Source organism: Cricetulus griseus, chromosome 7 (genome assembly GCF_003668045.3).
Source record: "Cricetulus griseus strain 17A/GY chromosome 7, alternate assembly CriGri-PICRH-1.0, whole genome shotgun sequence".
NCBI classification, from domain to species: Eukaryota; Metazoa; Chordata; class Mammalia; order Rodentia; family Cricetidae; genus Cricetulus; species Cricetulus griseus.
Genome location: NC_048600.1, coordinates 32,317,219 through 32,340,749, shown reverse-complemented (window position 1 = coordinate 32,340,749; position 23,531 = coordinate 32,317,219). Strand labels below are relative to the sequence as shown.

Below are 23,531 nucleotides of genomic sequence, written 5' to 3'. Positions count from 1 at the left end.
AGCAATAAATGTCTGTCACATACATGCAAAATGCAGTCGTGAGCACAGTCCATTTCTAATGGAGGAACCTTAGAGAAACAGACCCCAGCGCTATGGGAAATTGTACCTACCTGTGCCTGCACTGTGAATCCAAGGAAACAGGGTCTCAGGTAGCCCAGGCTGGCCTTGAACTTCCATATAGCTAAGAATGACTTTGACCTCATGACTTTCCTTCTAACTCCCAAATTCTGGAATTGTAGGCATATGGCACCACACCTGGATCAAAGTTCCTAAAAGGGAACCTGAATAAATAAAAACCTGACTTATAAAAGTGTAGGTAATACCCATCAATGTTGTGCTTTAGAAACGAGTGAGCAATAAAGTCTGAGACAGGTGGAAGCTGACAATGTTTATCACCACCAGACCTACTTGCAAGAGGTGCCTCTATGGATTGCAATACATGACACTGCTTTTGTTGCATAATAGCTTTATTCCACAGAGATGGGCTAGACCCACTTTTCAGCTGAAATTCACAAATTGAGTTCAGTCTGACCAAATATATTATTTAGGAATATTAAAATTAAAATCAAACCCACCTCACACGTTTGTCTTTTATCACAGACCATGTCACTTTCAGCTTGCTTTGGGTTTGTTTGTTGCTTGTGATTCAGGAAACCAAACACAGATTTTAAATCTCAGAAGCTACCTGGAGGAGGAGAATGGAGAAAAGAAGGGAAGAAAAAAAGCCACATTGCATTAAGATGATGTGGAAGTCAACCATAGGGTAGGAAAGGAAACCTAGAAAGGGTAGGGAAGCCTCAGGTATTGGGGAAAGCATTTGTAGCTTCTGGCCAGCATCTGAATAGAGAGAGAGAAGAAAAAGGGAAAGTTGTATTCTTTATGAATCTGAATTCAGAAAGATGAGCATACCCAGCAGGACCTAATGGCAGCTTGTAGGGACTGAACTCTTCAAAGTATTTCTCTTGTTCAGCTAAAGACTAGGTCATTTTCTACTTCCCTGTGGTACCCCTAGCCAAATCCCTAACATTGGCTTTAAACCAGAGCTGAGCAGGGCCCTCATTTTTTTGTTTGTTTTGTTTTGTCTTGTCTTGTTTTTTGTTTTGGGGTTTTTTCTGTTGTTTTTTACATAACCTCTCTTCATGCTGGCTACATGTAGCTACATGGCAGACAGCTATTCTGTGGTCTTTTTATTTCTTAAGCTAGAGTTAAATTTGTACCAAGAATCATTTGAAGTTCAGTGAAATTGTGGATAACACTTTAACTAAATTGCCTTGTGACTATTTTTGCATCTGTGTATAGATCACTAGCCGTGATCATTCTAGAAATAAAGCTTAGGGTTTGCTGTGAATTCAAGTAGTGGTAGTTCTAGTAAGCTAGTTACTGCCAAAAATAGAACAAAATAGAAAACAACATAGGAACAGTGTGGGAAGGAAGAATGGCTGCACCTTCATTTCTTTCCTGAAGGATAGAGCAAGCAACTACACCAGCACCAAAAAAAAAAAAAAGTGTAGCAAGGAAGACTGGCTGCACCTCCATTTCCTTCCTGAAGGATAAGCAGGCACAGTGGCACAGTCCACTTCTCTCTGTCTGTTCCTCAAACATCTCCCTCCACTGCCTCTTCAACTGCAGTGAAGGGTGAAGAACTGCTTTAAGGCAAGAAGAGAGAGGCATTGGAGACACAGGTCAGTCAGCAGGCACGTTCCAGTGACTTCTACTTAAAGAGGATTTGTCCATTTTCTTTAAGGGTGTTAATTTGTTCTCAGAAACTTTTGAAATTTTATACAAGTACTCTGCTATTTACCTAGGTAGCTGCTGACATTTAATTTCATTACTTGGGAATTTATAACATAGTGTGTGTGTGTGTGTGTGTGTGTGTGTGTGTGTGTGTGTGTGTGTGTGTGATCAAAATTGTGCAGTAGTTTCTTAGGGCTGATGCTCTTGTTGCTCAGCTGGCATGGAGGATCTGGACCCAGGACAGCCTCTAGAACACAGTACCATCCACTCCAGAGAATACAGGAGGTGGCTGCTTCCCCCAGATGGAAGTTCTAGTGGCTTGTGAGCTGATTTCAAACAGGAAATATGTTGAATCAGACATGCAAGAGATCATAGCTTGAGATAAGTTTTAATAAAGCAGACTCATTTCCAGTCTAACCTTATCCCATGCAAGATGCATTAAGAGAAACTGCTTTGGTGCACAGTCAGCCCTACCTAGCATTCTTTGTCATCTAATGAATTTCCAGTCCTGCGGAGAATACACTGCATCCAGAAAAGGCAGCACAGGGCACAGGTACAGGGCACAGCATAGCAGGGGAAAACATTTGGGGTTTAATTTAGTATGGGAGCACAGGTACTGACATGTCATGGCAGGAAGTAGGCATTACTCGGGTAAAAAGGAATGACACAGAATAAGGATGCAGGCATGGGCACAGTATAGCATGGGTGCAGGTGTGGCAAGGCAGGAAGGAACGGATATAATCATGGCACAGGACAAGGTCCAGATGAAAATGGACAGTGTATATAGAGATGATGGTGCAAGCATGGCCCAGCACAGGAATGTAATGCGGGCATGACTGAGCATCAGTTCCTGTCAGCTGTGGCTTCTGGCCATCCTGGGAACATAACAGACCTCCTCAGTATGCTCCTGACAGAAGACATAGACTCTCTCCCCTGAAAACTCATACACACCCTGTAAATACTTTTACCATTATGTGTGCAATATCTTTTACGGACTTTGATTCCCTGAAAATTTGGGGATTTGATACTCTTGTAGATCTCTTAGGTCTCCCGTGTGCCAGAGGATGAATGATTTTCACTGAGCCCCATCCCACTCTGGTGCAGCCGAAGATGAATGCTATACAAATACATGAGAAAGAAGCAGAAATGAGGAGGTTGAGATGGTGAGAGATGGAGATGGTGACAGAGGCAGTAAGGACAGAGGGAAAGGGAGTTTTGAGCATCTGGAGTGAACCAAAGGGGGAGACATGGTTGCAAAAGGGGTGGTCTGTGGTAGCTTTGTCTGTGAGATGAGAACCTCATGTGGATTACTTAACATCCTTGCCTTAAGATTCAGACATAAAGAACATATATTTCATTTTCAATATGATTTAACGTTGTTGGTGAATAAAAATAGCATTGACAGTTATCATCATCTCTGCATATGATGCGTCTTTGTTTGTCTGTTTATTTGGTTGGTTGGTTGGTTGGTTGGTTGGTTTTTTAGAAGCAGAGTCTCATGTTATAGCTCTGGCTATCCTGCAACTCACTATTTAAGCCAGGCTGATCTGATAAGAGATCTGCCTGCTTCTGTCTCATGGGTGCTGAGCATTAAAAGCATGAGCTACCACATTCAGCTGTACATATGGTTTAAAGAGCATTCCAGTATTTTCAAACGTTATTGTTCCCCAGTATTTAATGAAAGGCCTTTAAAAATTCAAACAAACTCATAAGCAGACTTTCCTCTAATCATCTGTGAAAGAAAACTGCTTCACATGGTGCAGATCTGTTCAGTCACGTTGAATTACCTCTTCAATGACAGGGGAGATGTTGAGTGGAAATGTGTGTGAGATTTCATTCAGCTTTATAACGCTGTCCTTCCCTCTTTAATGACAGCAATCTGTGCACATTCGTGTGGAAGAGAGGGAGATGCTGAATGGCTTCTGAAATTTCTCATTTATTGTCTGTGTTGACTTAATGAAAAGTGTGAGCCAAACTTTCTGCATACTTCAATCAAATCCATCATCAGACGGAGTGGTGTTTGTGTTTCCCATCACAAGTTTCTTAAGGTGTTAAAATTGGTCATCCATTTAGCTCACTGGCGTCTTTCATTTCTCCACAACCACATGCACTCATGCCTACATACATACATACCCATGCACAAACCCATGTACATACAACATACACATAGCACAGACTGATACACATAGGCATGCACACACACGTAGATGCACATTCCACACCTACCTACAAACATGCACACAGCACACACACTTTCATTACTGGTCTCTCCAATCACACTAGCACTGATATGCACACATAACAGAGCACACATATTTTGGCACACATGTCCAAACATACGCAGACACTAAAGCACATGGATGTCAGCTCATACAAACACAATGTCTATTAAAGACTGCTGTGAAGAAAGGTTGCTAAGATCCCCTTAACAATGTTGCTGCTTTTGCAACCCTGCAGCTGACCAGACAGAGATGTTGTTCATAGGAGACGCTGTGCTGCAGGTCAGTACCTTAAACTTTAATTCTTGACTCTATTTTGCATCTTTAAATTTTAAACTTACTCAAATCAATCATTATGCTCAAAATTCTTCATTTGTCATTGTTCAGGTGAATGGCATTAATGTAGAAAATGCAACCCATGAAGAAGTGGTAAGTCTTACTTTGTGTTACTTTCTTCTAAATAATTTTTATTAGCCTACATTTATCTGAATGTGTCCATAGACACAATCTTAGAATTGAAAAGCAGTACTTGAGTTACCTAATTACAACACACCAGGGACCTGCAGGTCTTCACAAACACTGAAGAAATCACATCAGAATTTTCCCACTTTCAATTCAAGGGCACAGAAATTCAGGAAATATTTGACTTACTGCATTGCCTAGAGGGTCACCTCAGGACAAAAAGCAGAATCTGCCAGGCTTCTCTCAAGATCTTTCTAATATCACATAGACCCTCACTGTGCAGCAGTCTTCAGTTTCTGACACATTGGCTCACCCCGGTCTCTTAGTGTGTAAAATGTATAGTGTAGAGGGGTCAGTTGATAGGCACATTTGGTATTTGCCTAAGATGATGTGGGTCAACGGTATTTGTAAGCAATTCACTCAAAGAAAATGACTCGCGTCATGTTGGGTTAAAGGGGCAAAGAGGGATGAAAGAGACACCTCATCTTGAAGCATCAAGTCTAGTGTTTGGGCAGAGAGAGAGAAGAGAGCCCCATAGTACAACCATTCAGAGAACCTGGTGCCATGTGTCCTGTCTAATAAGGGTACTAGTTGACTGTCAGAGAGGGAGCAAATATGGAGATGCCATATTTGAGAGACAAGACAAAGGAGGAGGGGAGTGAGGTACTGGCAGAGCAGGCAACATGCACAGGGGATGAGCAGGAAGGAGGTGAAAAACAGCAAGGAAAAGAAGAGAGTTACTGAAATAGGAGGCAGGCATGAGATTACAGGAGACCCCGTTTGGGTCCCTCTCAGGTCTCATTCTGTGTTGCAGTAAAACTCAAATGGACTCTTAACTGGTTAGCATTACCTAATGGGTCCCTCTTTCACCCTTTCACTCATTGGTGCTTTTTCGGTAAGTCAGTTCTATTCTGAATTAAGGCAAAGTCCCCTCTCTGCCCAGAGCTGAATTCACATGAACCCAAAGGAGCATTTGGGGTGATTTGTACCCAAATAAAGACCTGCTAAGCACAAACAACTCCTTTATTTATTAATTTTCTCACTCAGGCCATATTATTGCTGTTTCCCATGCCAGGCTACAGGGCAACTCACAAATGGACAGACATAAGTTTCTTGATCTCTAGAGATGTTGGGAGTTATGATCAGCTACGGGAAGCATACTTATTATTGGATTTCCAGATTTAGTAATTAATATTGCTGTTTGTCTTCTGCAAAGTATCATTGTAATGGTAAGAAAACATACTATAATTGAAAGAAAGGCCATGCACTTTCTAATACTAATAGTATTGTAAATAAAGTTAAAAGCATTTATCTAAGAAACAATTTCTTGAGTAAATGGCATGTAGACTTTAAAAATGTTGTTATACCAAGAAGTACTTGACACTAATATACTTTTATCAAATTTTATGTCTACATTATTTTGTGATGCAAAATAAATTACAGGAGCACTGTTAATTACATATGTAATCTTAATTGGTCAGGATCATAAATTTCATAGAAATATTCCATTTGTAAAAGACCTCATACATTGCACAGTTTTGTCCTCTCAAGCTTACAGTAAATTCTGGTTTTAGTTCTTAAAGAAAAATTACCAGTTGCACCCAGAGTAAAGAATCTTTCTAACACAAATCTATCTGCAAGGTGATGTGTCTGCAAGGTGAATCTTAGTCTTCTGATTTGAAAAGAAAAATCTATGATTTGAGGTTGATAAAAAATTTAAACATATAAATATATGATTTGATAGATAGTTTTCTCTTTTTTAGCACAACTGTGTGCTTCTGTCATAATGCTGTATAGTATTATAGTTGCTGTGGGAGACAGCAAGTTTTCCATACTCTCACTGTGCACATTCTGAGATGTGTGGCCACTCAGAGAAAGAAAACTGATGGTTGTTATCATCCGGGCTTGAGTCCATTTTAAGGCATTGTGTTACATATGTTACATAGCTTTTATTTACCAACTAAACTTAAATTTGAAAGGATTATAATAAAATGAGCTATTGTTTTCCTGAAGAATATGAAATAAGTAATAAAAAGTAAACCAGAAGTTATTGAAATGAAACACAGGAAATAATGAGAAAGTTAAAAAGAAAGAAAGCTTGTGCACAGGAGCTGTCAATCATACAGCCATGCTTCTCACCATTCCTCCAGCTGTAATCAAGATAACTGGCTGCTTTCAATATCTTACAACCACTTAGGGAGACTTGGATCTGGACATGGATGCTTCGAGGCAGCTGCCATCACTGAAGAGACTTCATCCCAGTCACAACTGTTATGGATACTACACAGTTAACAGCTTTGCTTCGGGAGACTCTGCTTAAGTCATGGCTACTTGTAATATGCCCTGCCAGGACTACTTGATTTAGCCAAAACAGTTTCAGAAGACTCTGAGACAGCCCAGCCACCTACACACTCATTGCTCCATTGATGTCCCTGTAGCTGTTCCCAGTCTGGAGGAGAAGAACCCCTCCTCAGCTCATGACTGCTAATGGGCATGTGTGATTGGCTATATAAACAGTTATCTTTTGACCTTTCATGGTAGAAGTTCAACAGACTTATACTGCCCCCATTGCTATACCCTAGCCCCACTGGGGTCTTTATGATGGGTAAGACTAAGCTGAGCTGATAACATGAAGAACAGTACTCAAGCCTCCAACCCAGACATTCCAATAGCCCCTATAGGATGGATGATGAGTTTTTGAGTAATTAGAAACAGAGATTCCAGAGAGCTGAGATTTAGACTTTGGAGTGCTGAGACTATCCACACTACAGAAGTGTTAATAAGACAAGATATGGTGGAAAGCTGACCCTACAGAAGGCCAGCCCCTAAAGAAAGCCAAAACCATGAAGAGCTACAAGACCTAGCACTGTAAGAAATCTAGAGAGCACTGGGACTCATTTCATCTGGCTGCCAAGGAATTGAAACCCTGAGTGTGGAAGACCCTGACACCTTGTGCTCACAGTTAATTGAGCTTTTCATTATGTATCTGTGATTTCAATATGAAAAAAAGTAAAGTAATTCCCAGTTGATGGTTCAAGCTGCCCCTGTCGCTGCAAGTATTATGCTTCTAATCAGTGATGCATTTGATTCTACCAGAGACATTAGGAAAGGAGAAGACATGTATATGCATATTTACCTCTGTGCAAGCATATGATATATGTGTAAGTGTGTATGTGTGTATAACATGTGAAATATGTAACAGATGACCCAATTTTGAAAATCCTGGGAGAAGCCAAGACTGCAACCACAGGTAGAACTTAGATAAACCTTTTATATTGTTTTAATATATTTTTTGTTTTTTCGAGACAGGGTTTTTCTGTGTAGCTTTGGAGCCTATCCTAGCACTCACTCTGGAGACCAGGCTGGCCTCGAACTCACAGAGATCCACCTGCCTCTGCCTCCTGAGTGCTGGGAATAAAGGCATGCGCCACCAATGCCCGGCTGATAAATCTTATAAAAACCTTGAGATTCTTGTCCCTTTCCCCTTCTCCCAGGGACCTTGTATGTCTCTCTTTGGGTCCTTCTTGTTTCCTAGCTTCTCTGGCATTGTGGATTGTAGGCTGATACTTCTTTGCTCTAGATCTAAAATCCATATATGAGTGAGTACATACAATTTTTGTCTTTTTTGCGACTGGGTTACCTCACTCAGCATGGCAGATTATATGCAATCCATTCTCATTATATCGGAGACTGCCACTTATAGTCTGCTGAGGGTGGATGCTAACCATACCTTTAGAACTTGTCCTAGCAACCCCAAGATTAATATTTAATTGAATAACTTGGTGTTGTTCAGCAAGGTTGACTCACAAAAGTAACCATTATAACCAGTTATGAACTGCTGTATTATGAGATGGTTGCGTTGAAATATGCAAAGGAAAATATCCACACATGAAAATTGTCTTATCTTTGTTCAATTGGCACATATAAAGGACCTTGAGTTGTAAAGAAAATATGAAATTATTAAAAATATAACTCCAAATATGAAAAATGCACAAATGGAGCTTTTTCATACCTGATAATGATGAATACTCCAAAGGATGTCTTCTTTCAATTAAAATTCAATTGTCTGGGTACATGAGTAGATGGAAATTGTGTGATGCAAAGAAAACAAAAAGGTGGAAGCTGATTCAAATTTTATAATTATTCATGGAGGTAAGACATTTGGTTTTCCTGGGGCTAGAACTTCCTCATGTTTTACTTATAATCTGTTTAAGCACAGATACTAAGTCAAGCAGTAAAATGCACCTTGTAGAAAACAACAAGCCCTAGTGGATGCTAAAATTGTGTCTATTTCCCAACACAGTAAAGCATGTTGGACCCAATACCTGCATCAGCTAACATGAAGTGGGTAGCTACTAAAATAAGGACTTAGCTGCATGCATGTGGCTTCTAAGTAGAGGCCTGTGTTTAAAAGAAGCTAGGGAAAAAAAAAGCTAAGTGAATGTTAGAAGCTAGTTATGAAAAGGCATAATCTTGGTTCAGATAGGAAATCACTTGGGGCAACTTTTTAAAAATACACCTTACTTACTTAAACAAAACCAAGAAACATTCACAGTTGCAGAGGATCTTGGAAGATGAAGTTTCTTGGACCAGTGGGAAGGATGGTGGCTGATTCCACAGGAAACCCAACTGAAAACACAGGGAAGGGCTAGTGTATAACTGATTTTTGTTTGTCTGTTTGCTTGATCATTTTGTTAAGGAGGACACAAACAGACATCTATTCACCTCAGCCATGGCATATCAAAGAAATTTTTCACCTGCGTCATTGGTGAGCCTATGCGTTTATTAGGGCTACATAGAAGAACATGGGTGGCTCAAGTGAAGCTGCACCTGCATCATGTAAGGTCCACCTTGGCATGGGCAATGACTCATAAACAGATATGCCCCACCTGCAGGCACCTCCTCCAGAGAGATTTTCTGCCCCCGTTGCTACTTTCACAGCCTTAGAGAGAAGATTTATGAGTCTTGTCCCTTTCTGAACTGCTGGGCCTTGTAAGTTTCCTTTGTTTCCTGAGTTCTAGAGAACATTTTCCCTAAAAGAAATGTCTACAAAACAGTGGGATGTGTGGAAGTATACCTGAAAATTAGGAAGCATCAGTCAGTCCGCAACTGATAGCACAAAGAGCAGCAACAGCAAACCACATAGCACAGAGTAGGCAGTAGGATGTGCATATCTTGGCAGGATTTCTTATTGGTGGGGAGGAAAGTAAATGTACCTCTAGGTAGACAGAGCAATTCATAGATGGATAGATGGATGGATGTTAAATAAGATAGAATATATATATATATATATATATATATATATATATGTGTGTGTGTGTGTGTGTGTGTGTGTGTGTGTGTGTGTATTAAATTAGAAGACTAAATTATGAAACATTAACTTTTACAGATGATGAAAACTATTGTTGAAAATGTGAAGATAAAGGAGTCAGTAAAACAAACAGAATATATATATATGACGGTGCATGCCTTTAGGTGAATTTTTGAGTTTCAGGCCAGCCTGGTCTACAGAGTGATTTCCAGGGCAGCCATATCTACACAGAGAAATGTGTCTGAAAAAAAATCAATCAATCAATCATCATATAGAGTTAAATTAGAAGACTAAATTATGAAACATTAACTTTTACAGATGCATTGAAAACTATTGTTGAGAATGTGAAGATAAAGGATTTGGTAAAACAGATTATACAAAATAAACAGAAATTTCTGGCATTCTAGCCAATCTAACACCTCATCAAAATTAAAATACTGGAGCATTAAATGAAAATTAGATTACTTTTCCCTGTACACTGATACACCCTGCTCCTGTGTACTCCTATGATCACATGAAGCTCTTAATATGGTAGTTCCAAACTATGAGTGATTTAAGCACGGGGTAAGTTTCAGGGTAACAGACACTTGGCTGAGAGCACTGGGTTCCAGTGTTTATGTCATTCAACTTCCATAGTTTGTGCTCTTGGTCACAGTGGTGCAGATTGGAGGATGTCTCAGCTATAGCCACTTTTTACTTGTTGGCCTGGGCTGCAGGGAGATAATCACTTGGCTGGAAGTTTGTGTTTGAAGAAAGGGCTTTGCAGGGGAATATTGCTTTGAGATAGGAAGTGGGGACATTAAGTATATGTCTGGTTTTGAAAGCCAGAGCTTGACAGTGAGTGTTTGGAAAGTGAGGTTTGCTAGGATGAGGTACCCAAGGGCTTCTCCTTCAGGATGCAAGCATTCAGAAATCAGCACTGACCCCAGGGGTAGCCAGGCAGAAACAGATGGGAAGGCAGGTACTGGAACAAGAAAAGACTGATGGGGCAGGATCGGCCAAGTTGGAGGTGTCTGGGAGGTCAACTTACATGAGCTGCGGGTTAGGAATTCTACTTCGCTAGAGTAAGGCAGACATGGGGAGGAATTTGGGTAAGCCAAATTTTAACAGTGTTTTGCTGTGGACAGAAAAGTAGAAACGCCACAGGTGCGTATGGAACACGCCTTGGAGATGGTTTCTCTGCCTCAAGGTACTTTGACAGTGCTGTTCCAAGGGGAGGAGCTCAGCACAGAATGAATGTGTTGAATAATGAAGTAAATGTAGTGCAGCTCTCAGAAGGCTGCTGATTGACTCAGTCTGAGATGATGCAAAGGCAGATCCTCCTCTGAGAGGATGAGCAGACAGAGTGAAGCCTAACTCTAAGGCAGCAAGTCTGGTGGTGAGGACACAGTGCATCTTTCACATAAGTGTGGAATAGAGATCTCTATTTCAGCAGATGACTGTAAAGGAAGAGTGTAGTGTTGGAGATTCTGGGAGAGAATGGGGAGATGCCATCTTGGGAAAGAGGATAGGATGGGCTAGATTCTAAAGCGTCTGTATTACTTAGAGCCCAGACACTCACAGTGACTACATCAGACTAGGATGAATCTGAGGCATATTCTCTGTCTGGGTTACGCAGCCTGAGTCGCTTTAGTGCCCCATTTGGGGGCTGGGGGCAAAGACTGAATTTAAATCAATTCATTGGTGTGAATCGGCTTAGAAAGTGGGATCCAGTTCACAGTGAGCATGCCTGTCACACATTCAGATTCGCAGGGTGAAGATGGGATGAGGCTCCATTGCATGCACACAGCTGAAGTCCAAGCTGGCATGCTGCTCTCAAGTCTATAAGGTTCTAACTCTTGGTTTCTGTGCTCCAAGGACACTGACAACTGTAAAGGGGAAATGCTCAAATTAAGTTCAACCCACTGGGCTCTGCCATCAAGAATGTGCTATGTAGCCGGGTGCTGGTAGCGCATGCCTTTAATTCCAGCCTTGGGAGGCAGAGACAGGTGGATCTCTGTGAGTTCGAGGCCAGCATGGTCTACATAGCGAGTGCCAGGATAGGCTCCAAAGGTACACAGAGAAACCCTGTCTCGACCCCCGCCCCCAAAAAAGAATGTGATATGTTTTCCAAGGAAGTGAGCTAGGGTGTGTTCTATGGAGACTCCATGTAGCTTTGTCTCTTTGGGTGATAGAATCTTCCAGACCTTGTTGAAATCTGGTCCTGTACTTGGAATGAAGAGAATAGTATCATGGATGCCCCTTCTGTCTCTTCTACAGATGTTGTGAATCCTTTGCAATGCTAGGGGTAAGAAATGGAAAAGACTAAAAGCTTAGTTGTTTTAGTTAGTCAGAATGTGAGTTTTACAGTGAATAAATACATACACTCACACTTGCATATACATATTTCCAGACATGGGACTCATGCTTATGCACTTTGAGCCCTGTACATATACTAACACACACTAATACACATACACATACATTTGGACATAGCTATTTTTTAAATTAATTTATATGTTCCCCATATATTTTTTCAGTTGCTTTGTTCATACAAATGTAACTAGGCATACATAGAATATTTGAAGTAGTTTAAGCCACAAAAAGGAATCCTTGTATAGATTTTTCCTGGTCAACAAAATGATTCTTCTTTGAAAGATTTTCACATTTCTATAATATAAACAAGCATGCATAAAAATATTTTTAATCATAAAAGATAGCATGAACAATATTAAAATATTTCTGATGTCAGAGTTATGAGACACAGTTAAGTGATACCTCTGGGTAGGTAGCAGCTTTTAAACTTGCAAGAAAGTTTTTCAAAATCTGTTTTCCACATTGGAGATTTAAAGCAGGATTTACATAGGAATTTAAGCAAGGAGGTGACAAAAATGGATGAGCAAGTTTATAATAAAAGAAAACACCCAAGACAGTGAGGGAAGTGCAGTTAAGACCAGCAGTTGTTACTGCTGTGAAGACACCAGGCAAAGCCTATGAATCAAGGATCAGCGAGAAGACCCTAGTGACAGAGCCACTCTGTAAACCTAAATCAGGAACATTCCTGAACCAGACGTGAATCCAAGAAAAGCTAGAAAATCGTAAGCATGTGATGTCTGTTGTAGACAGAGAAGGCATTCTGCTAGGGTTCAGGGCATGTATCCATTGATGTAAAACTTGAGACAATACCATGAATAATCTCATGGTGCCTCACTCCTACATGCCACAGCACTGAAGATCCACTTGTGTGGTCACTAGGCAAATGGAGACAAATGAATTTTTGCAGGTAAGGCCAAATTGCCCTTGAGATCGGAGACAGGACTTTACCATGACTGTTTTGGGGGAAGATAAAAACATCTTTACATTGGCCTGGAAGTTTGAGATGAGAACAGTGACAAAATGTATGCATTCTTTCATTGCCTTTTAAATACTTTTGTATTCACTGTGCAGTGAGTCTTCTGGGGCTGCCTCAAGTCTATCCATAAGAGCACCCACTCATGTCCCCAGTAATCTGGGGGACTCTACAGATCTGAGGTTCCAGTGTCCTTACTTTGGGTTGCCATGAGTCCTTTCTTACAGACAGAGTACTTGGAAGTGGGCCTTTGGAAGATGATCATAAGAACATGAGAGGGCCTCTTTCCATGGGTGAACACACAGTTCTCCTGCTGCAGGATGGTGAATGCGTCAAGGGCACCAACTCTGCTAATGTGCTGAGCTCAGACTCGCCAATTCCAGGACCCAGACCCTGGGAAGGAAATTTTCTAGTGTGCATTTGCTGTGGGTCTGGATAATCTGAAGAGTCAACTTTAGCTAATCACATGTGGGGACTGTACAAGGTGGTATAGAAGTATAGAAACAAATTAAGATGTGGGATTCTTTTTAAGAAGGCTTACTTATGAGGTCATGGCCAGAAATCAGAGATGATAACAGTACGTATCTGTGGGCCTAGAGAGATATGTGCCACAATCAGGGATGCGGCTCACAGCAACTGTCTCTGGGGAATTACAAAAGGCAACTGTGGTTGCCGCTAGCAGAAGGAGCTGCTTCTAGCTCCTGTCAGTACAAGGCAGTGATCTGCCAAGGGAGAAAGAGCTGTAGGTCATTGAGAACATGGTAACATTCCGGGTCAATGCCATTTTTTTCTTGTTCCACACACAGGCTTTGACCTAGAAGAAAAGGATTGCTAGTGAGTCATGACCTATGTCTCAACCATATATTTTCCTGAAAGATCAGAGAAATGTGAGCATTTTGAGATTTAAGAAATAACCAAATGTCTCTAACCTTTAATTAAAGTTCTCTTCCTGATGGCCCTTTTATTCTCAGACAAAATTATCTATCAAGGTACATATAAATTCTTGATCATATAAATATATGATCACAGATTTTAATGCTTCAAGCCATACTTGCTGTGCTGAAGGGCTTGAAGGAATTCATTAAAGAGATGTAATTTTTATTTTATTTAATAATTCAACACACACACACACAGACACACACACACACACACACACACACACACACACACACACACACCCTGCAGATCTACAGGACAATTGTAACCTGGCTGTGCTGTGTAGTCGGTGGAGAGAGCTGTTCAAGGCCGTGACAACCTGGGTTTCACACATCTCAACCATATCTGTCTCTGTTCTTTGTAACTGATCTACACTGGCAGCTCAGGATACAGGGTATTATAGGTGACTGTCCACTCACAAGCCTTTACAGCCATCCTCTGTCCACTGTTAAGCACCTGGTGTCCAGAGTTAAGGAATCCTTGGGCAAGATTTACAAGGCCAGCCATTTGCTGAAGACAGAGAGTGCAGCGTTTCTCACCTACTCCTAAATTTTGCTTGCCAAGGAAAGACAGTCACACTTCCTTAGACTGGCCAAGGAACAAGTGCCAATGGGTCACCTCCTGAGATATGTTCCATGCAAGGAGGAGCCTTCTCCCTGTGCAGTGCAATATATTCCTTACTTAGTATGAGGTACACTTCTGGTCTGTTTGTACTAACAGAATTTTGAAGATAGAGACTGGACATTTGGGTGATGGCAGCTGTCTGGATGGCGGGGCACAACTAGTGATTTGTCCTTCCCTTTGCTTAGTTTGTGTGCCCTTATATGAGCAGCAGGTGAAGGGGTGAGTGCTGTGGAGAGATGGGATCAGGTTGGCTCAGCCTCACCTTTGGGTTGAACCTTGAAAACTATGAGGCAAATTAATGCTCAGGATGACATAGGTACAGGGAGAAAATACACTTGACATGTCTGTGGCATGGGTACTGTAAACTCCTGGTCACTAGTGACAACAATAAGGGAAAGGAAATCCAAAATGCATAATGAGAGTAGGCAAGGTTGAGGAGGGGCTTCCAATTCCAGTGGAAAGGACTTGTGTGTGAGGCCATGGCCCAAGAGAGGCCTAAGGACATGGTGGAACAGTCATGTCATGGAGGTGGCCTAGAGCAGACTCTATTCTGCACAGAGAATCTGGCGGACACAGAATGTCTGGTCTGTTTAAAAGGTCTGGCCAACTCAAGATCTGTTGAGGTCAGAGGGTGTGACCAGATGGAGCTGAACAGGTAGTCCTGACCATGAAAGAGTTAGAAGAATGTTGATGCTAGAGGCCAGAGAACCTTCAACTGTGTCTCTTCACTCTTCAGTCCATTCCCCTGCTCCTCCAAGAGCTCAAACCAATATTCTATACTGTAGCTGTCCAAGTAAGAATTGCGGAGGGTGATGTATGAGGAAATTGGAGAGCAGAGAGAATGTGGGAGTTTTGTCAGGAGTATACAGTGGTAAAGCTTCAAGGAAATAGTTGATGAGCCTTGGATGGTGAAACTTTGTGATTGCATACATGATGGGGCCCCAATTGGTCCTAATAGATTTATAGCATGTAGACCAATAGTGTTTGAATAAAATCCATTTGAACAACAAATACACAATGTACAAAAAGCTGACTTTATGTTCCCCAAGTAATGAAATGGACATGAGATATGTGACTAAAACCAAGCCCACATGAATTTTCCTGAGTTAAAGCGATATTTGACCTTTGAAATTATAAGGTTATGTCACAGTCACTCATCTGGTGTGTCTTTTGCCAGTGTCTGACATTTGGCTATTTGTACCAGCAAATTGAGTTCTTGTGCATGGGATCTTACTTTCTGGTAGGTTAAACCATTGGTCATGCAGGCAGCCTTGCCTTGTGAATAAATATGGATGTTTCGATGTCCACACATTCATAGACAAAGCACAAATGCTGTGCACTCTTAAATATACATAGCCAAATGTCTTTACCCCCAATTTAGTCCTACGGAGTGTCAGTGTCTCAGAAGTAACTCTGACATGAGTTCTTGGAGAGCAGAAAAGATCATCAAAAACTTTTTCACTGTGTCTCGCTCTGTGATGGTGAAGTGCTATTCTCACCTTCTAAACAGGTGCATCTTCTGAGAACTGCTGGTGATGACGTTACCATCACTGTCGAGTACCTCAGGGAAGCACCGTCATTTCTGAAGCTCCCATTAGGTAAGTGGGGAGAGATTTTAGGGTGTTGTGGGGATCTCTTCCTTCCTACATTATTTATTCACATATCTTGGCACAGTGGGCATAAATTGTTTCCCAAGCACATGCTCAGGGAGAACACTGATTTAGACAGGCAGAGGAGCACAACCGGATCCTAAGATACTACAGGCATCATAATCAGAAGCAACTCTGTGTCTTCCTTCATATGAACTCCCTGCTATTGTGTTTACATTTGCACACACACACACACACACATACACACACACTTACTCTCATACATACACTAATGTTCATACATGCACACACTCATACATACAGTAGCATGCCCACATGCACACACACAGTTACCTACACATTTATTCATGTGCATCTATGTAGTTTGTATCCATAATATCTAGGTTGACCTCATAGTAAGTATACAATCCAGTCATGCTAATGTGCACTGCAGAGTATCTACCATGATGGGCAGAGCTTGTGGTACTCTGCTGTACTTGACCCAGCCAGACTGTGATAAATGTCAAGCCTAGAAAAGCTCTTGGCTGAGCATTGCTTGTGTCTTTAACTTATACTCCATAGCTGTCACATTTAAGAGAAGGTCCTGCTCTTTCTTTGGATATCAGTGGGCCTTCTCCTGGATGCTGTCTTCTACTTCTAGGAAAGATCTAAAGGGCAAGGCTCAGCCTCCATAGAGCTAACGTTCTGCAGCTGCAAGTACAGGCACAACTGACAGCAGCAGGAGCCTACTTGGCCTGGGCTAGCTTTCCTTTCCTATCCTGACTGACTCCTCTTTCCATCTGCTTCTTGCAAGAAAGTGTGACTCCTTCTCTGTGGTCCATCCTACATGCTCACCTTCCTTCTCTTCCATCATTGCAATCCTGCTGTTAGCATCTCCCTATTTACTATGTAAGTAGCCTAGGGGCTGTTCCCAAGGCCCTGTCAGTTGTGGATTCTGACCATACACCCATTTCAATCTCTGTCAGAGGAGCCGTTACATTCAGACCTTCCTTCTAGCATCTTCTCCTTGGGAACCTTGAGCCTGTCATCTCCAAGAGACCACAGGGAGTGATCATGATATTCACTATTAGAGAAATTGGCACCCTGTGTGCAGACTCATGGATAAAAGTGGCTACCTTAACCCTGTGTACCTGGGGACCACATCTCTGTGAAATGGAGGAAGAGCAGTAGGTGACAAGCACTCTTCTACAAGTCACTTAAATAGTGTAGGAAGGATATGAGAGGGTGATGCAGGACACACTATTCTATCAGTGCTATTGGAGAGGTTTAAAATGGAAGAAATAAAGGTGTTAGATGAGGGGAGGAGCTCTAGACACACACACACACACAGAGAGAGAGAGAGAGAGAGAGAACAAGAACAGTAGAGTGATAAAAGAAGACAAATATAAAAAAAAACAAGGAGAGAGTTATCAGGAGTACTTTCCAGTATTTCCTCTTCTTGACAAACTCAGAGAGTGAAGTCAGGAGTAGGTATTGGTAGTTGGAAAGCAGAGCCAGGAAATATGGCCCATTGAATGTAGACAGAGATTCTCTAACAGGGTGAGAAGAGGAAGTGTGGTTAGCAGAGTGGACTACTGTCATGGCCAGTCCCACTGCTATCGATGTGGTGACACATGGATCATTAAGGATAGAAAATGTCTGCTCCCTCTGAAATTCAGGGGGGAGGAGTTTGAAGAAGAGGTGCATGATTCTCAATGCCCCATGGCTAAAACAAAACACGGGGGAGAATAACCCTATGGAGGATTTCTGGTTTGTCTAGTCACAGTTGAAGGGATTCAGTTCATTGCCATTTGACCCTGTTGCTTTGGGCCCACTGCACCACGCCAGGGATGCATGGTGGAAGCAGCTGCTTACATTAGTGGTCAGTAAGCAAAGACAGAGACATAGATGAAGGGGCCAAGGACACCTCACCTAACTTCTTCCCACTAAGTACCACTTCTTTTTCCCTTCTTTCTTTTTTTTTCTCTTTTCTTTTTGATTAAGATTTTTTGGACAAAGTAAAATATAATACAATAAAGAAAAAAAACCCTGTCATATTAAAGTTGGACATGGCAACCCAATGGGGAAAAGAGTCCCAAGAGCAGGGACAAATGTCAGAGGTCCACTGGTTCACACACTCAGGAGACCCATAAAAATACTAAGCTAAAAGCTATAATATATATGTAGAGGACCTGGTTATAGACCGATGTAGGCCCTATGCTTGCTGCTCCCATCTCTGTGAGCTCATTTGCACCTTGCTTAGATGATTTAGAGGGCCTTGTTCTCCTGGTGTCCTCCATGCCTCTGGCCCTTACACTCTCCCTGCCTGCACTTCCATGGAGTTCCCTAAGCTCTGAGAAGAGGTATTTGATGGATACCTCCCATTAGATATTGTCTGTGTGAGTACCACTTCCTTTCAGATCCTCTGCCTACCAGTAGTGCTGCAGGTCGAGACCAAGCCTTTTAGTACATGGCCTTTGAAGCACATGTATCCAAACTACATAAGGGTAGTGGGAATCTCCTAATTGGAAGTGTAAAAGGGAGTCTATACCCAACCCCCAGCACTGTTCCCCAGGATATAGGAGATTGGTGGCAGTCTTAAACATTTGTTTCCATCTTATTCTTGCATAAGTATAGCCTCGTGTATAGGATCCTGCCTCCAGGTGGGTGTCTTTCACCTCCTGCATGGGTATAACTGTGTGTTCTGAGTGTGCCTTTGTACTGAGACTGAAAGTCTGGGCTGGTTATAGCCTGGCCCAATAGACAGCAAGAACCACATAGACAACAAAACATTTACATAGCTTTCCCTACCTTCCCTCAGAGGTCAGTAACATTTCTTCATAGAGAGATGTTAAGTGTTTGAGGTCTGCTAACACTTGTGTATTAGGAACAGTAGAACTGACAGCCACAAGAATTTCAACATCTGTTTCTTGAAAAGGAAAGGTAGCCATGGCTCTGAAGCTGCTGTTTCCCTCCAAGCTCTTGAAACCCAGAAACCTTACAGTGACTTCTATTCACAGGCTTGACTGGAATCTGAGTGTTTGGCCCATAACTTTCAGTTATCTGTGGACTCCTGTGAGCGCTCTTACTGAGGGCCTGTGCAGAGCCTAGTCATTATGGCTAGACCCACCTTGAACTCCTGTGAACCCCAGTGCTCAGGGACAATGCAGAGCCCCAGAGATAAATGCTGAGTTCTCCATTAACTCTATAGATGTCCAGTCTCCTTTTATTTAGTTCTTTACAACCTAAAACAGTTCAATCCTAGTAGCTATAAAAATTTAAACACAAGGGCCATAATCATTTCATAAATCCATGCAAAATGGCCTCTCATGAATACACATCACTGAGGTAAAATTGCTTCTGCCTGAGTGGATTGTGTTGGGTCGCTTGTTTGTCTGAAGCAGCATCTGTCTTACAGAGTTGATTGCTGATGTAGAAAAACATAACAACAGTAAAGAAAAATGTCCATTTCAGCATTTCTTAAATTGATATTAATGGGAAAATAAATACCCAGTGGGACTGAGTGAACAGACCTATGTTTTTTTGTTTTTTGTTTTTTTTCAGAATCTCAGACACTTGGCATTTTTAGACAGATAGACTTTGTATATTGCTGTAGTAGTTCACTGTGTTATACACCATCACTACTGATTAAATTTCTTGACATTCTACTACTCAGAGGAGGTCCCCCACAAGTTAGCAGTCAGCCCCAATTCTATGCCCCCAGCTACTAAAAGTCACTGCTTTCTGCCTCTGTGGATTTGCCTTTTCTGGAAATGTGTATCAGTGTATTCATACAATGTGTGACCTTGGCTTGCTGTTCTTTCCACATACCATGACGCTTTCAAAGTTCACTGGTGAGGTAGCATGCATTTGCTACAGCTGCATAACTCTGCTTTATATGGTTGTAGGGCCTTGCTCCATCCACTCTTTAGCTAATGAACACTTGCTTCTATTTCTGGGCTGTTATGAATATGCCCCGGCAAACATTCATCAACAGGCTTTGTTTGGACATCTTTGTTACGTCTCTACCTAGAGAAGGGGATTTTGGGTTCTATGATAATGCCATGTTTAGCTTAGAGCATCTTTCAGCATGTTTCCTTCTGTGGCTCTGCTGTCTGGCGTCTAGCCAAGGTAGCCATAGAACTTTATAGATTATAGTTCAGTCCTTGAAGGAAAGAGTTTTATAACTATTGATTGTATGTATTTTCCTTTGTTTTTTATAACAACTATTTATGTGATTAATAATTGCTAATACTGGGTTGGGGTGATAGCTTAGACAATAAAGTGCTTGTCTTGAAAACATCGTTCAGGACCTACATAAAAACAGCCAGGTATTGAGAGACACAGTTATGATCCCAGTTCAGGAGAAGTAGAGAAATAGGGCTTCCTGGGCCTACCTAGCCTACTTTACTGGCTTTAAGCCAGTGAGAGGACCCAACTCAAAATACAAGGTGGAGGTTGCCTGAGGAAAGGCAGATGCATTTGTCCTCTGACTTCAATACCTACATGCATACATGTACATTACCTCTCCACATACATGTACCTGCTCACAAATGAGCATGTTCCCCCGGCACACACACATGCACACACACAATCTGGTGGTAAACAAAACAATGGTGGAACTATTTTGGAGATACAGAAGAAAAGCTGACAGTTACTGAGAAATGAATAGGAATCCAATGTGTACAAAAGACTATCAATTCTAAATTTCTTCACTTACTACCCATTGCTTCTTCAGACATGTGTTTATGGTGGCATTTATCATGAGTCATCCAGAGAAACAGCATTACCTTGGGGATTTTAGGGATAAACAGGCGGTTCAAAGTATTTTCATCTTTCTTGCAAATAATGACAAGTTGATTCTGTATATAAATGAAAGACTTTGGAAAGCATTTCATGGACTATCCTAAAGTATACATGGAGATGCTAAAACAACACCAACCAAAAAAGATTATGTGCTATTGCAAAATCAGCGCTCTGTAACGTAAAGTAACAAAAGCCTGAGCTGGGACAGATTCCATGGGGCAACAACTGTATGTATCTTGGGTAGTAAATGAGCAGAGAAATGCTCACTTGTCAGTATGGTTTGTTCAAATAAAGACAAAGAGCTCTCGTGTCTCCCAGACCATATCAGAATATGGTGAAGTGCTTTATAGAACTTGTCCTAACAGATATGACATAGTTGGGAAAGGGGCACAGACTTCCTGGGCTATGCATGTTGGGAGGTGCACAGGTAGACTGGAGATGAGCAGTCAGCCTCTGAGCCTTTTTTTGTCACTAAACATCCCATGTTCGTGTGCACTGAGGAGGGCTGACAGTTTACCACAGTCCTAGGGATGAGTTGGCATGATCAAGTACTAACATGCAGGACAGTGCCCACCAAGTTCTTGGTTCCCTTCTCCCTGTCTTTTCCTGCAGGTGGGTGGTGGGGAGAGGACTTGCCTTCCTGTTTCCTTCTCTTGATAGTGTTACAGCCTCACCATGATAGCAGCTAGTCAGTGATAAGCGTACCACTGTGATGTCCTCAGAACTTTTGCTTGCTTTTAAAGGGCTCAGAAGGCCTAATCTCAGGGCTGTCTCTCTGCTCCTGGATTCTAGAGGGTTTCTTATGTGCTGCTAGATGTTCCGACTCTCTGGGAGTCTGGTTATCAGGCAGTGGTATTCAACCATCTCCCTTTATGAGACATTACCACAATAATGGAAGAACTGACACACAGGATCTGCCCACACTTATTGTCTGCAGGAAACAATGGGGCTGAGAGTAGTCACATAATATAGTCTTTTTTCTTAAGAGTTGCCCTCAGCACCTTGAGTGAATGGCCTGAAGCCTTGGGAATGGCCCCGAGCTTCCTTTAACAATTCTTAATGAAACTACTAGTTTAACTTGATTGTTGAGCTTATGTAAAAGCTGGTTGCAGGGTTGATTTTAAAGGGAGTTGCGGTAATTGGACACTTGTTGTCTCTGGACTGGGTCAAAAGTGCTGAGGGTTAGCCTTTACATGTTAGCCCTGACAACCTTTTTGAGTCAGATCATCTCCCATAAGAGTGGGATGCCACTTAGCTGCCAAAAGACACAGCAGGAAAATCTACCAGCCACCTAATCTGGAAAACAGTGATTGTTACTAATGATACACATGCCACATTTATTTTTTTTCATTTTATACAAGCGAATTCGCTGCATTTGTAAGTAATACACAAATGAATTTTATCTCAGTTCTTAAAAGATGATTATGATGGTGGTGGTGTAGTGTGACTGATGCAGGGTTACCTCTTCGTTGCCTGCATTGTCTACATTTTCATGCTTCCTATCTGTAGCAATGAGAGACCCGAATGTCATCCACCAATCAGCAACTCTGAGAGAATATGCCGTAATAATGGAGTGGGATGAGAGACTGCAAGGGCACATGGTCCTGTTGCAGACACAGCCCTGCTCTGCATCCTGATAGTGCGTTATGACATGACAGGCAAGTGATTGCACTAGGATCACTGTTGGGGTGGCCAGGTTCTAGGAAAGGAGGGGAAACCTCTGGCTAATAAAGCAGAACAGAGAGTCACCCCCAACTTCAGTTCTATATCCCTGAGAGGGACCTAGCTTGGACTGCTGGTTCTAATAGTGTGTTTAGCTATCATGCAGTCATATAGTCACACATGATGTAGTTGACAACTACATCTGAAATGAATGCCTCTCGTTTTGTTTCAGGGTCCCCAGGGCCATCCAGTGACCACAGCAGCAGGGCCTCATCGCCTCTCTTTGACAGTGGCCTGCACCTGAATGGACACTGCAGCCACACAGTAAGCACGTGCAATCCCCTGACCTCATAATTTGGGAACCTCAATCCCAAGGGCCCTGGATTGAGGGGAAAACTGTCCATGATCCAGCAGAGGCACTTGCAGATGTTCTGGAAGAAATGATGAAAATGGGAATTAATTAGTTCCATTGAAATTTACTCCCATGCAGTGTCTGTGTCCTTATACCTACTAAGACACCTTAAGCCAGTGGTTCATAATCACAGGAAAGCAAATGCTATTCTTCATTTTGAGGTAGAATTCAAAGTAGCCTCTGGGTTTCAGGCAACCTTACAAATAGGGTCTCAAGTTGTTTTTAGATTACCAGGAGACTCACATGAAAAAGGAACAGTAAGGATTTATTCAAAATTCATAGAAAACATCAAGGAAGCATGAGCGCTGTATATTTGCCATGAGGCTTAATCCTGTGCCTCACCTCCCCTAACCTAAGACCCCAGATCTGATTGCAACCACCAGTGCCTGCTACCCTGGGTCTGCCTCCTAATGCAGGGACGAGCTTGGCCCTGGGTAGGTGTGTTTAT

General features: G+C 41.9%; 1 protein-coding gene across 1 annotated transcript in view; it reads left to right on the top strand.

The window, feature by feature from the left end:
- Nucleotides 1–23,531, top strand: part of Sntg2 (syntrophin gamma 2) — a 196,792-nt gene that overhangs the window by 82,031 nt on the left and 91,230 nt on the right. The window contains exons 5-8 of the mRNA XM_027424734.2: nucleotides 4,192–4,235; nucleotides 4,341–4,382; nucleotides 16,125–16,212; nucleotides 22,904–22,995. Coding sequence (XP_027280535.1) covers nucleotides 4,192–4,235; nucleotides 4,341–4,382; nucleotides 16,125–16,212; nucleotides 22,904–22,995 — 266 coding nt within the window. The remainder of the gene's footprint in view (nucleotides 1–4,191; nucleotides 4,236–4,340; nucleotides 4,383–16,124; nucleotides 16,213–22,903; nucleotides 22,996–23,531) is intronic.